Below are 14,654 nucleotides of genomic sequence, written 5' to 3'. Positions count from 1 at the left end.
TATACTGCTCCAAGCCAGTTTATACTGTGTCTATATACTGCTCCAAGCCAGTTTATACTGTGTCTATATATACTGCTCCAAGCCAGTTTATACTGTGTCTATATATACTGCTCCAAGCCAGTTTATACTGTGTCTATATATACTGCTCCAAGCCAGTTTATACTGTGTCTATATACTGCTCCAAGCCAGTTTATACTGTGTCTATATATACTGCTCCAAGCCAGTTTATACTGTGTCTATATATACTGCTCCAAGCCAGTTTATACTGTGTGTATATATACTGCTCCAAGCCAGTTTATACTGTGTGTATATATACTGCTCCAAGCCAGTTTATACTGTGTGTATATATACTGCTCCAAGCCAGTTTATACTGTGTCTATATATACTGCTCCAAGCCAGTTTATACTGTGTCTATATATACTGCTCCAAGCCAGTTTATACTGTGTCTATATATACTGCTCCAAGCCAGTTTATACTGTGTCTATATATACTGCTCCAAGCCAGTTTATACTGTGTCTATATATACTGCTCCAAGCCAGTTTATACTGTGTCTATATATACTGCTCCAAGCCAGTTTATACTGTGTCTATATATACTGCTCCAAGCCAGTTTATACTGTCTATATACTGCTGCAAGCCAGTTTATACTGTGTCTATATATACTGCTCCAAGCCAGTTTATACTGTGTCTATATACTGCTCCAAGCCAGTTTATACTGTGTGTATATATATATACTGCTCCAAGCCAGTTTATACTGTGTGTATATATTCTGCTCCAAGCCAGTTTATACTGTGTATATATATACTGCTCCAAGCCAGTTTATACTGTGTCTATATACTGCTCCAAGCCAGTTTATACTGTGTGTATATATATATATACTGCTCCAAGCCAGTTTATACTGTGTGTATATATTCTGCTCCAAGCCATATATAGTCTATATAGTGTTAATGCCGTCTATATAGTGTTAATGCCGTCTATATAGTGTTAATGCCGTCTATATAGCGTTAATGCCGTCTATATAGCGTTAATGCCGTCTATATAGCGTTAATGCCGTCTATATAGCGTTAATGCCGTCTATATAGCGTTAATGCCGTCTATATAGCGTTAATGCCGTCTATATAGTGTTAATGCTCCCAGCCAGTACATGGCTAACCACCACTAATGAGTGTTGCCGTGGGTTTCAGGGGTGATCATGCTGGTTGGTTGGCTCCAGGGGAAACGCTTATTAGACATGTTCACCATCGGTGTCAGGTGAGCCCCAATTTGTATATTCCATATATGCAAATAGTACAGTGCTTTGTATAAAAGATGTGTTGCCGTTGTTTCTGTCATTGTCAACATATCCCAATATATGGGCATATTCTCTACCATAGATGTCTAATCCAACAACACAGTATGTTTAGTGTTCCCCAGGGCAGAATGCCATGTGAAAGATCTTTTGATAACACTAATTCAGTGTGACATCTGAGTAGGTTAGCAGAGAGTAATGGGGGATTTGATGGTTGTTGTCATGTGCCTGGTTATGGAGGTGAGCGCAGTAGTGTAAGGGTTAAGATTACACTTCCTGTCATGTCAGTGCATTTTTTTTTTTTAAGTAAAGAAAACAATGTAATACAGCCACACAATTGGGGTCACGTCATTGTGGTGATTTTAGCAAGACAGTGATTTTATCAAGAGATCAGAGATTTTATCGTTCCATATCTCTTCTTTGCACCGTCAGTACCTCAGGGTGAGCAGCTAACCTTGTTAACCTGTATTTACATTACAGTGAAAGTGTTCTTTTCTCACACCTGGAAGGTGAAGTGAGGTGTTGTGAATAAAGTTGGTAGGAATGCCAATGTACACACTGTGCACTCTCTTCAAGTAAAGACTTAGCTGTTTTCTGCTCTCGTCTCCCCCTCTTCCTCCCCTCTTACCCCAGCCTGGCGGTGGCAGCCATCCCCGAGGGTCTACCCATCGTGGTGACGGTCACCTTGGCCCTCGGAGTGATGAGGATGGTCAAGAAGAGGGCAATTATCAAGAAGCTGCCCATCGTGGAGACACTTGGTAGGGTCTGGCGGAGGTGAAATGAGCCGAGCTCTGCCTTTAACACTCAGTTTGGTGTGTGTGTGTGTGTAGTTTAATTTGACCCCATCACTTCCTCCATCATCCAGGCTGCTGCAACGTCATCTGCTCAGACAAGACGGGGACTCTGACCAAGAACGAGATGACCGTCACTCACCTGTTCACCGCCGATGCACTTCATGTTGAGGTACACTGTGTGTGAGGCTAGTTCCTCCTGCCTAGTTTAGGACTGTTATTTAGTCATCTGGCAACCTTACCGTAAATCAGAATGTGTTCACAGGCAATTTATCTTGTGAAATGAGGGTTTAGGGGGATGTTTGTTGATCTTCATTGATTTGCTGTGTCCTCCATGTTGTCCCCTCTGCCAGGTGACAGGCGTGGGTTACAACGGAGCCGGGGAGGTGTTACTGCACGGGGAGGAGATCCACGGCTTCTCAAACACCTCCGTCAGCAAGATTGTAGAGGTGAGAAACTGGGACAGATACGTGGTCATTGGGGTAAATCTCAATACTCTGAAGTGACGACTTGGTCTGCACTCATTTAATACCGCTGGAGAGACACAGAACATGTGGTGAACTGTCTCTCTACGACGGCATGGGTAAAGGATCTGGGCTAGCATCTGATGTCATAACCACCTGTCCTTCTGCTCTCTGATAGGCTGGTTGCATATGCAATGACGCTGTCATCAGGAACAACACCCTGATGGGACGCCCCACTGAGGGGGCCCTCATCGCCCTGGCCATGAAGGTACACATACATACATACATACATACATACATGTATATACACATTGCATTGCTAGCTGACGCCGTTAGCACCCTGGCCACAAAACAGTAAGCACACACAAGCGTTATGTGTGTCTGTGAGAGCCCTTCAGATTATTAACACACAGGGGGTATATGTGTGTCTGTGAGCCCTTCAGATTATTAACACATGGGTTATATCCGTGTCTGTGACCCCTTCGGATTATTAACACACGGGAGTTATATGTGTGTCTGTGAGAGCCCTTCAGATTATTAACACACAGGGGTTATATGTGTGTCTGTGAGAGCCCTTCAGATTATTAACACACAGGGGTTATATGTGTGTCTGTGAGAGCCCTTCAGATTATTAACACACAGGGGTTATATGTGTGTCTGTGAGAGCCCTTCAGATTATTAACGCACAGGGGTTATATGCTGTGTTGTCTCTTGTCGTGATGTGTGTTTTGTCCTATATATATATTTTTTAATCCCAGCCCCCGTCCCCGCAGGTGGCCTTTTGCCTTCTGGTAGGCCGTCATTGTAAATAAGAATTTGTTCTTAACTGACTTGCCTAGTTAAATAAAGGTTAAATAAATATGTGTGTCTGTGAGACCCCTTCAGATTATTATTACAGTATCACAGACAAAAGCATTAGACTAGCAGGACCAAGTCTCATGCCCTGTGGGAGCGACTGCCTTGGTAACAGTGTGGGACTTGACAACGCCGTCATAATTACAATTGGAGATGGAAACGTGTGTGTATGTGGGTGAGACACTTCCAGACTCGGTTCGATGACTGTGTGTCACCAACGGGAATGCACACTCCTACAGGTGTGACTAGAAAACTAACCAGTCCCCAGAGGGAGAAACTACCACATGCTCACTCTTTCTGGCACACACACACACACACACACACACACACACAACGATGAACAGAAGCCGGTCACCAACGTATGTTCCCTGCAGATGGGTCTAGAAGGGCAGCAGCAGGAGTATGTACGTCTGGAGGAAAACCCTTTCAGTTCAGAACAGAAGTGGATGGCCGTCCGCTGTGTCCACCGCACTCAGCAGGTCAGTCAGTCCAGAGCGCCAACACCCTTACTCCTTTCCACATCAATGTCTCTTCTACGTAACATGGACACAGCGAAGAGCCATTCTATCTGTAGTAGTGTTGTCCGACGCGGTTCAGTGTGATGAATGTGTCATGGTGTTTTCTGTCCTTGATGATGTGTTACCTCAGGACCAGCCAGGTGTGTATTACATGAAGGGGGCTTACGAGCAGGTCATCCGATTCTGTAGCTACTACCACAGCAAAGGTGCAACACTACCTCTCAACCACCAGCAGAGGGAGCTCTACCAGCAGCAGAAGAGTTACATGGGATCCTCAGGCCTCAGAGGTAAAGGGGGGTTGGTGTCATTGGCCCGATTCCAAGTAAAGCCCTGCCTTTTATCTCCTTCGGGGTCGCTAAAGTAACAACAATGTAATCTTCTGTCTTGTTTTCCGGTACAGTTCTGGCTTTTGCGTCGGGTTCGGAAATGGGCAACCTGTCGTTCCTGGGCCTGGTGGGCATCATCGATCCGCCCAGGTTAGGGGTCAAAGAGGCTGTGGGCACGCTCATCAGCTCAGGAGTGGCCATCAAGATGATCACTGGAGACTCCCAGGAGACCGCTGTGTCCATAGGTGAGGTGCACTTTTTTCCTCTCTATCTTCATCTCTCTGTCCCTCTTGTAACTTGTAATCTCCCTTTAGTAATTTCCCCCCCCACTTGTAATCTCCCTCTTGCAACCTCCGAGATACATTTTTTGCAAAAACGTATGATGAAATGGGGATGCAATATCTGACCGTGCGTGTGTGTCCTTGTGTGTCCTCAGCGGGCCGTCTGGGAATCTACACCAAGGGCTCCCAGTCTCTGTCTGGAGAGGAGGTGGACCAGATGGACCTCCAACAGCTGTCTCAGATGGTGCCCAGGGTAGGAACATATCAACACATGCAGGCTCACAATCCTTATTCTTTAAATAGTACAGAGTGTACCGTCTTCACATAGTAATTGTCCTAAGTGGACAAATTAAGTTGTTGGATTTGAATTGAATACCTTCATCATTATGTTCGCATCAAGGAATAGAGAAACCCACACGCTGCTCTTGCTGATATCACTTATTTGTGTTAAAGCTTACATGTCGCCCTCTTGGCCTTCGTCAGAGCTTTTATTAAATGTGAACATCATCCTTATCAAGCTGTAAAACACTCAAACACAGGGCGGGGTGAACAGGGTGATGTCTAACAGGGCTGGGTGATGTCTAACAGGGCTGGGTGATGTCTAACAGGGCTGGGTGAACAGGGTGATGTCTAACAGGGCTGGGTGAACAGGGTGATGTCTAACAGGGCTGGGTGAACAGGGTGATGTCTAACAGGGCTGGGTGAACAGGGTGATGTCTAACAGGGCTGGGTGAACAGGGTGATGTCTAACAGGGCTGGGTTAACAGGGTGATGTCTCTGCCTCCTCCAGATCGTGGTGTTCTACCGGGCCAGCCCCAGACACAAGCTGAAGATAGTCAAGGTGAGAACCCAGCCAAGTGTCAGCCAGCTGGCATGAGATGATGTGTGAATGCCTGGTCTGCGTAGGCAGAGCCTGGCCTGGCAGCATGTGGCTCCAAAGCCCTGGGAAGTCTCTAGAAACTCCCACCTCAATTTGTGACATTCAGCCATGGGGAAGTGTCTCCGGTATACCTGGTGGTTTTCCAGTCGCTAGTGTTGCGAGTGCTAGTGAAGAAAATGAAAATCACACAATTATTAGAAAATACACTCCATTTCAGATCCCTTTAATCTAAAGGAATGAGTTCAACCAAGATCGGGGAACTCGATTCATTAACTAAAAACTGTTGTGTTCTTTCAGGAGTTTAATTCATGACTATAATGTGGATTTATTACAAGGGTTGACTGTTCTATCTGCTCGCTCCCTCTCATTCCAGTCTCTCCAGAACATCGGTGCTGTGGTGGCGATGACGGGTGATGGTGTGAATGATGCCGTAGCGCTGAAAGCAGCAGACATCGGCGTTGCCATGGGCCAGACTGGCACTGACGTTTGTAAAGAGGCAGCAGACATGATCCTAGTGGACGATGACTTCCAGACCATCTTGTGAGGAAACACTTTGCAGTAACACTTTATACTGTTACCCAGTTTGCTAATTATTTTGGGCTTCAAAGCCATCATGATTTCTAGAAACGTGTCTTTAGCAAAATGAGTTAATATTTCTGTCATTCTGTTTCGTCCTAGGTCTGCCATCGAGGAAGGGAAAGGCATTTACAACAACATTAGAAACTTTGTCCGCTTCCAGCTAAGCACGTGAGTGATGGAGAGCTACCTTTTTGATAAAGAGATTCCTTGAAACAATGCTATATGGGCCACTTTCTTGTAAATATTATTCAATTGGCATTATTGTGTTTCCTAGGAGCATTGCAGCGCTCACCCTCATCTCCCTGGCAACGCTGATGAACTTCCCCAACCCTCTGAACGCCATGCAGATCCTGTGGATCAACATCATCATGGACGGACCTCCCGCTCAGAGGTGAGACTACACAAAGCATTATGGGAACTGTATTCTTTTGTCATGAAAATGGTCTGCTCTCAGTTTCACAAGATTTTATATAATAATAATAATTTAAGAATTTGGTGGGTGATTTATATCTGTCCTGTTTCACACATGTACAAGTGTGTATTATACGCATTTGTGTGAAATGGAAATGTATTTTTTGCATATCCCAACCCTCGGAGAGTGGGGTCACGGCCAGGGTCAGCCATTATCAACGGTAACCCTGGAGCAATTAGGGCACATCAACAGATTATTTTTTCTTCACCTTGTCAGCTCGGGAACTCAAACTAGCGAGCTTTCGCTTACTGGCCCAAATCTCGAAACGCTAGGCTACGTGCTGCTTTCATTTTTAAATCTACCAGATTTAAAGTCACAATTACTGATCCTTTGTGTTAAAATAGTTTGTGGTAATTACCATAGATGGAAATCCATGTAATCCTCTGTCATCCTTAGTCTGGGAGTGGAGCCAGTGGATAAGGATGTCATACGGAAGCCTCCGAGGAATGTACGGGACAGCATCCTCACACGCAGTCTGTTAGTCAAGGTGCTGGTGTCGGCACTCGTCATCGTATGCGGCACCCTGTTCGTCTTCTGGAGAGAGGCAAGTAGCTATAATCATAGTAGTGTTCTTCATCATTCAGGGAAGCATGATCAAACTTCTATCAAATCAGTATTATGACTGGCCTGTTACAATCAGTAGTATTATGACTGACCTGTTACAATCAGTAGTATTATGACTGACCTGTTACAATCAGTAGTATTATGACTGGCCTGTTACAATCAGTAGTATTATGACTGGCCTGTTACAATCAGTAGTATTATGACTGGCCTGTTACAATCAGTAGTATTATGACTGGCCTGTTACAATCAGTAGTATTATGACTGGCCTGTTACAATCAGTAGTATTATGACTGGCCTGTTACAATCAGTAGTATTATGACTGGCCTGTTACAATCAGTAGTATTATGACTGGCCTGTTACAATCAGTAGTATTATGACTGGCCTGTTACAATCAGTAGTATTATGACTGGCCTGTTACAATCAGTAGTATTATGACTGGCCTGTTACAATCAGTAGTATTATGACTGGCCTGTTACAATCAGTAGTATTATGATGTAATGAACTGTAATGACGCCTTCTGCTGTGTACTGTAATGACGCCGTCTGCTGTGTACTGTAATGACGCCGTCTGCTGATTTACTTTTGATGTGGAACGTGTGTTTTCAGATTAATAAATGTGTGAACCCAAAAAATAAAACACACTGATCACATTTAATAGTGAATCGAAGCCAATCCCCACCTATTTCCTGTATCAGTTGACTTCTATTTCCATCAATGTGTTTGTTTCTCCTCCTCTCAGCTGCAGGACAATCTGATCACTCCCAGAGACACCACCATGACCTTCACCTGTTTTGTGTTCTTCGACATGTTCAACGCCCTCAGCTCACGCTCACAGGTGGGTGCACTGCTGTGCCCTGTACAGGATGAAGGATCTGAGAGATTAGTGGGCAGAAACATGTCACCTAGGATCTATTGTTGATTCATGGTGATGGTCTCTGTTTCTCTGTCTCTCTCGCTATCTCTCTGTCAGACTCGTATGGTCCATGAGATGGGCCTGTGCAGTAACAAGATGTTCTGCTACGCGGTGCTGGGTTCCATCATGGGCCAGCTGGCGGTCATCTACTTCCCTCCACTGCAGAGTGTCTTCCAGACAGAGAGCCTCAGCATCTTTGGTAAGAAATACATGTTAGCCCACTGAGCTAAAGATTAAACCTAAGCTTTCAGGGCCTGTATTCATAAAGCATCTCAGAATAGGAGTTCTGGTCTAGGATCAGTTTAGCCTTTTTAGATCACAATCATTTCGAGGGTGCTTATATTTGTCCTGTTACACACGAGTGTGAAATGGAAACCATTGTACAGCGCCCCTGGGAGCAAATTAGTTAAGTGCCTTGCTCAAGGGCACAGCGACATACTTTTCATGGTATTCAAACCAGCGACCTTTCGGTTACTGGCCCAACGCTCTAACCTCGGCTTCCTGCCGCCGTAATGAATGGACGGGGGGGGGGGGGGGGGGCTGATCCCTACATCAGCTCTCCTGTTCTGAGATGGACCCTGGTCTGTTACTGATGGAGGTGATGGTTTATATGTGCTATAGTAACAGTCCATCTCTTCTTCCCTTCCAGACCTGCTGTTCCTGGTGGGCCTCACATCCTCTGTCTGCATGGTCTCTGAGGCCATAAAGTGGGTGGAGAGGTGGAGAGCGGTGAGGGAGAGGAGAACCACAGTGGCTGAAGAAGACTCCTTCCACGATGTATGACGCACATTGCGTTCTGTGTGACAGAGTAGATAGGGGAGAGGAGGGGGCGGGGCTGGGTTGTTTGTGGGTGGGGGGTACATGTAGATGGGATGCAATGGTTATTTGGTCTGAACACAGGGACTGGAGAGAGAACTCACAATTGCTGTCCCTCGCTGGTATTCACTGTTCAGTCATGGATTGGAAGTGGGCGAGGAGGATCTCAACCTTACAGTGCCCCCCTGCCCTCCACCTCTCCCCTGCGAGAAGCATTGGCGTGCTGCTTTCATACTGTACCATCCTCCAGGAACTCAGGAGGGGATTTATTTATGAGACATTGTAACTGTTGTTCATGTGGCAACTATTCATGTCTATGGTGTTGTGATCTGAGAGGACAATGTTACTGCTCGTAGATCAATTACTCACGTCTAGGTTTTAAGACCAATTAAGGACAGCATAATTGTTTGTAGAGCAACTATTCATGTCTTGGGGTTCATGAACATAAATGGAATTTTGTAACTGTTCTTATTCGTCATCACCTTGCTTCGAGTGCAGGTAGCTAACCATACCTTTTGTAGAAGTCTAGAGATGTTACTTTCATGCATTCCCGCTTTTCATGCTAGTAGCAATCTCACCATCAACTTCGAACCAATTTAGGATTGATAATTGTGAGCATACTTTTGTTTTGTTTTGGTATAGACTTTAGGAAGAGTTGACCACTAAACCCTGTTATTTTGGTGGATGAATATAATACATTTTCTTCAGAAGATAAGTTTGGTTTGGTTTTTCTCACATATTAGGGCTGATGGCCTTCATTTGGCGGTTCATTTAATACCACTCCGGCTATCTATTTAGTTGCCCCTGGAGACATTCTGTGTTTTGGACCATCACTCAGCAGTTTATTTTCCCAGTGATCAAGCGGTACTATACAGTTAATTCTATCCCAGTCCACACCCTCCCAGCCACGGTCTGCCTCCCCAAAATCTTTCACTTGCCCTGTATCAAACTTACATTATTTTTCCCATTTAGGGAATGAACAGTTTGCCTTGAATGAAAGGCACAGAGGTATGTGGTCCAGTGCTGTCAAATGTTATTTTTCCTGTGTTTTATATGTATTTTCACACTGAGGTTGGAATAGTGCTGTGAAATGATGATTATGCCCTTTTCCTGTAAGAGCTGTTTGAAAAATGGCAGCCTGTTTTGGTGGAATGGAGTTTTGGCCTGCATGATGACATGCCAATAATAGCTGGTTTTCAGTTTTCCCCTCCCCACTCAGCCACTCCTAGACAGTCATAGCAACATTTTAGCTTGAGGAAATTCCTCTTGCTAAGAAGCTATTTTAGTTTGTTTTTGACTGCTTTTTGATTGAAGAAGGTCACTTTAAGGTACTTATTTGTTACCCAGAAATGATTTGATATTGAGAAAAAAAAACAGCCGCAATGGGCCTTTTAATATTTTGCCTCTATTTTACACACTGTAAATTAAGTGCAAATATTTATCTCCATGACAACCATTTACTGTACATGCACTGTTCATATTCATTTTGCTTGTATCTTGGGTCAAAAGTGGCCATTTTAAGCACATTTTTCTCTTCATGCTCTTTCCAGAAGCATCCGAGGCCTTGTTTTGGTACAGCTAGACATACCTGGGTTTTATTTCACAATGCAGAATCACTCAATTAACAAGCTTGTTTTGATAATCATTTACATTAAATATAATCAAATTCCCAGGTTTATAAAGACCGGTTCAGTTGATAATGGGTTATTTGAGTCATACCCATTCCAGGTTTATTTCTTTATGAACCAGGAGATGGAGTTGTTTCAGCATTTTTAGGACTGGGAGCTAATTCATTGATGTTGCTTTCCAAATGAGTTTTTGTCTGTGCTATGGATGGCAACAGAAGTCCTCTACCTACCGCAGCACCTAGCGGGTACAGGCTAACATCGCCAGCTCTTTCTATTAGACATGTTCTTTATTTTACAAGAGGTTATACTCTGCTTTGGTCCATTTGACAGGCCAAATCAGCTACAATTATTTTAATTTTTTATTTATGATTTGTTGTGTGTGTTGCACAGCTGAAGACAGTACTCTGTTGTGATGGTATGAGAATAAATCTGTACATTAATGAATGTGTGTGTATGTATGTATATTTGAAGTGTGTTTTAACTGGGTGGAGGGTTTGTGTCATGTTTTCAGTGTCACTGACACCGATTCTGATAATCTCATTTTTGCTCAGATTGAGCTAAAAATTACAATATCTGTTTTTTTTTGTTTTTTTTTCAGTTTAAGATTTCAATATAAAATATACTGCCAAAGCAGAGAGAGGCTTTAGTGTGTATACCCAATAATTCTCAACAACAGCTGGTTTAAATGTTATTTTTCATTTAGATGATAAAATATTTCCAGTGCAGCTGTAATATAATAGTAACAATACATGGGATTTATAGAGCTATTTTCAAAGCCCAAATACACTACAGCAACCAGCTACGAAATAAAAGCAAATTTAACCAAGTCAAACTTATCATGAGCTTTTTATATATAAACGTTTCTGTCTTTATCATTTTATAATCTACATCTATATTTTATAAACTTGTTTTTAGCATTAACTAAAATATGTTAATGACAGCCATAAAATGTACACAAATAAGAGGCAGGTCTGGTGGGGGATGGGCACGCCTCAACCAGTGGCAACGTAGACTGACATACCAAGGGTCTCCAAAAACACCTCAAGCTGCACTGACCTTGAAGCCTAAGGAACAGAGCAAGAGATTCAATTTGAGAATCAACAGCAGTATGTTTCAATACACTGTATACTATATCATACACATGTATACGTACCTGATGCAGAGTGTCTAGCTGTATATGTTCTGCAGCACCTGGCAGGATGGCTTCAACCATGCAGCTGGTCAGGCTCTTGCCTTCCCTATAATACTCCTCCACGTCATCCACTGGGGGTCTCTGACTGCTGTGGTCTGCCCTCCTCCCAGCCAGCAGCAGCCTGTAGAGTACCTGGCGTACTACAAGGCAACAAAAAAAACACCTACCAATGTGATGGACCGTATGAAAATGAAAACAAATATACCAGTAATGTTCTAGTGGAGGAGTGTCTGGCATGTGACCACTTATGACAGTTTTCGTTTGATCTTATTTAGTAAGGAAACTTCCAGCGATATAGATACGCTTAGTAGACCAGATACAATGCTATTTTACAGTAAACAAATTGACAACAGACCTTCAGCACACTTATAAAGGAGAGTCAACAAGCACAGCACTTGACCCTAGCCCCACACATGACTGATGATTGTCTGAGAGAAATTGATGATTGTGGGGGCTGTTTTGTTGTGCCGTGGTGGAGATCTTTGTGGGCTATGCTTGGCCTTGTCTCAGGATGGTAAGTTAGTGGTTGAAGATATCCCTCTAGTGGTGTGGGGGCTGTGCTTTGGCAAAGTGGGTGGGGTTATATCCTACCTGTTTGGCCCTGTCCGGGGGTAATGTCGGACGGGGCCACAGTGTCTCCCGACCCCTCCTGTCTCAGCCTCCAATATTTATGCTGCAGTAGTTTATGTGTCGGGGGCTAGGGTCAGTCTGTTATATCTGGAGTATTTCTCCTGTCTTATCCGGTGTCCTGTGTGAATTTAAGTATGCTCTCTCTAATTCTTTCTTTCTCTCTCTCGGAGGACCTGAGCCCTAGGACCATGCCTCAGGACTACCTGGCCTGATGACTCCTTGCTGTCCCCAATCCACCTGGCCTGCTGCTGATCCAGTTTCAACTGTTCTGCCTGCGGCTATGGAACCCTGACCTGTTCACCGGACGTGCTACCTGTCCCAGACCTGCTGTTTTCAACTCTCTAGAGACAGCAGGAGCGGTAGAGATACTCTGAATGATCGGCTACGAAAAGCCAACTGACATTTACTCCTGAGGTGCTGACCTGTTGCACCCTTGACAACCACTGTGATTATTATTATTTGACCATGCTGGTCATCTATGAACATTTGAACATCTTGGCCATGTTCTGTTATAATCTCCACCCGGCACAGCCAGAAGAGGACTGGCCACCCCTCATAGCCTGGTTCCTCTCTAAGTTTCTTCCTAGGTTCTGGCCCTTCTAGGGAGTTTTTCCTAGCCACTGTGCTTCTACACCTGCATTGCTTGCTGTTTGGGGTTTTAGGCTGGATTTCTGTACAGCATTTTGTGACATCAGCTGATGTAAGAAGGGCTTTATGAATACATTTGATTGATTGACTTTAGTACGGCTTTTGAAATTATCGATCATAGTCTGGTGCTGGAAAAACTTATGTGTTATGGCTTTACACCCCCTCCTGGCTCAAAGTGGAGGAGAGATTGACTTCATCACTACTTGTATTTGTGAAAAGTATTGACATGTTGAGTGCACCGAGCTGTCTGTTTGAACTACTGGCACACAGCTCCAATACCCATCCATACCCCACAAGACATGCCACCATGTCTCTTCACAGTCCAGAAGAGAGTTCAGAATAGACTACGGGAGGCGCACAATACTACATAGAGCCATGACTACATAGAACTCTAGTCCACATCAAGTAACTGATGCAAGCAGTACATTTTTTTATTTTTTTATAAACCAGATAAAAATACATCTTATGAGCAGCGGGGACTGTGAAGCAACACAAACACAGGCTCATACACAAAAACACATTTTGCTTACTGTATTTCTGCCTGGTTTGGTACACAAGACATACGTGGGTTATATTTCACAATGCAGAATCGATCAATTAACAAGCTTGTTTTGATAATCATTTGGATTAAATATAACTGAATTCCCAGGATTATAAAGACTGGTTCAGTTGATTATTGGTTATTTGAGTATTGAGTCATACCCATTCCAGGTTGACCTTTAGATATGAACCAGGAAAGGTAGCTAATTCATTGATGTTGCTTTGAGAAATTAGTTTTAATGGCTAAGGCAACAGAAGTCCTCTACATATAGTACAGTCGTGGCCAAAAGTTTTGAGAATGACACAAATATTAATTTTTACAAAGTCTGCTGATGGCAATTTGCATATACTCCAGAGTGATCAGATGAATTGTAATGAATTGCAAAGTCCCTCTTTGCCATGCAAATGAACTGAATCCCCCAAAAAACTTTCCACTGCATTTCAGCCCTGTCACAAAAGGACCAGCTGACATGTCAGTGATTCTCTCGTTAACACAGGTGTGAGTCTTGACGAGGACAAGGCTGATTGAGTTTGAATAATAAACTGGAAGCTTCAAAAGGAGGGTGGTGCTTGGAATCATTGTTATATCCTTCCTGTTTGGCCCTGTCCGGGGGTGTCATCGGATGGGGCCACAGTGTCTCCTGACCCCTCCTGTCTCAGCCTCCAGAATTTATGCTGCAGTAGTTTATGTGTCGGGGGGCTAGGGTCAGTTTGTTATATCTGGAGTACTTCTCCTGTCCTATCAGGTGTCCTGTGTGAATTTAAGTATGCTCTCTCTAATTCTCTCTTTCTCTCTTTCTTTCTCTCTCTCGGAGGACCTGAGCCCTAGGACCATGCCTCAGGACTACCTGACATGATAACTCCTTGCTGTCCCCAGTCCACCTGGCCGTACTGCTGCTCCAGTTTCAACTGTTCTGCCTGTGATTATTATTATTTGACCATGCTGGTCATTTTTGAACATTTGAACATCTTGGCCCTGTTCTGTTATAATCTCCACCCGGCACAGCCAGAAGAGGACTGGCCACCCCACATAGCCTGGTTCCTCTCTAGGTTTCTTCCTAGGTTTTGGCCTTTCTAGGGAGTTTTTCCTAGCCACCATGCTTCTACACCTGCATTGCTTGCTGTTTAGGGTTTTAGGCTGGGTTTCTGTACAGCACTTTGAGATATCAGCTGATGTACGAAGGGCTATATAAATACATTTGATTTGATTTTGATTCTTCCTCTGTCAACCATGGTTACCTGCAAGGAAACACGTGCCGTCATCATTGCTT

At 43.9% G+C, this 14,654-nt stretch overlaps 1 protein-coding gene across 3 annotated transcripts in view; it reads left to right on the top strand.

Annotated features, from left to right (window-relative positions):
* atp2c1 (ATPase secretory pathway Ca2+ transporting 1) overlaps positions 1-10,817 on the top strand; it is a 35,328-nt gene extending 24,511 nt beyond the window's left edge. For all 3 annotated transcript variants that reach the window (XM_031836490.1, XM_031836487.1, XM_020468735.2), the window contains exons 10-26: positions 1,184-1,250; positions 1,921-2,045; positions 2,153-2,250; positions 2,432-2,527; positions 2,721-2,810; positions 3,772-3,876; positions 4,046-4,202; positions 4,316-4,486; positions 4,678-4,775; positions 5,313-5,363; positions 5,776-5,942; positions 6,081-6,149; positions 6,256-6,372; positions 6,850-6,997; positions 7,756-7,851; positions 7,987-8,128; positions 8,579-10,817. In XM_031836490.1, coding sequence (XP_031692350.1) covers positions 1,184-1,250; positions 1,921-2,045; positions 2,153-2,250; positions 2,432-2,527; positions 2,721-2,810; positions 3,772-3,876; positions 4,046-4,202; positions 4,316-4,486; positions 4,678-4,775; positions 5,313-5,363; positions 5,776-5,942; positions 6,081-6,149; positions 6,256-6,372; positions 6,850-6,997; positions 7,756-7,851; positions 7,987-8,128; positions 8,579-8,712 — 1,931 coding nt within the window. In that variant the 3' untranslated portion in view covers positions 8,713-10,817. The remainder of the gene's footprint in view (positions 1-1,183; positions 1,251-1,920; positions 2,046-2,152; positions 2,251-2,431; positions 2,528-2,720; positions 2,811-3,771; positions 3,877-4,045; positions 4,203-4,315; positions 4,487-4,677; positions 4,776-5,312; positions 5,364-5,775; positions 5,943-6,080; positions 6,150-6,255; positions 6,373-6,849; positions 6,998-7,755; positions 7,852-7,986; positions 8,129-8,578) is intronic.
* The last annotated feature ends 3,837 nt before the right edge of the window (positions 10,818-14,654 follow it).

The sequence above is a fragment of the Oncorhynchus kisutch genome, linkage group LG2 (genome assembly GCF_002021735.2).
Source record: "Oncorhynchus kisutch isolate 150728-3 linkage group LG2, Okis_V2, whole genome shotgun sequence".
In the NCBI taxonomy this organism is placed as follows: Eukaryota; Metazoa; Chordata; class Actinopteri; order Salmoniformes; family Salmonidae; genus Oncorhynchus; species Oncorhynchus kisutch.
The sequence above is the reverse complement of the archived record's forward strand: the minus strand, read 5'-3'. Positions and strand labels throughout refer to the sequence as shown.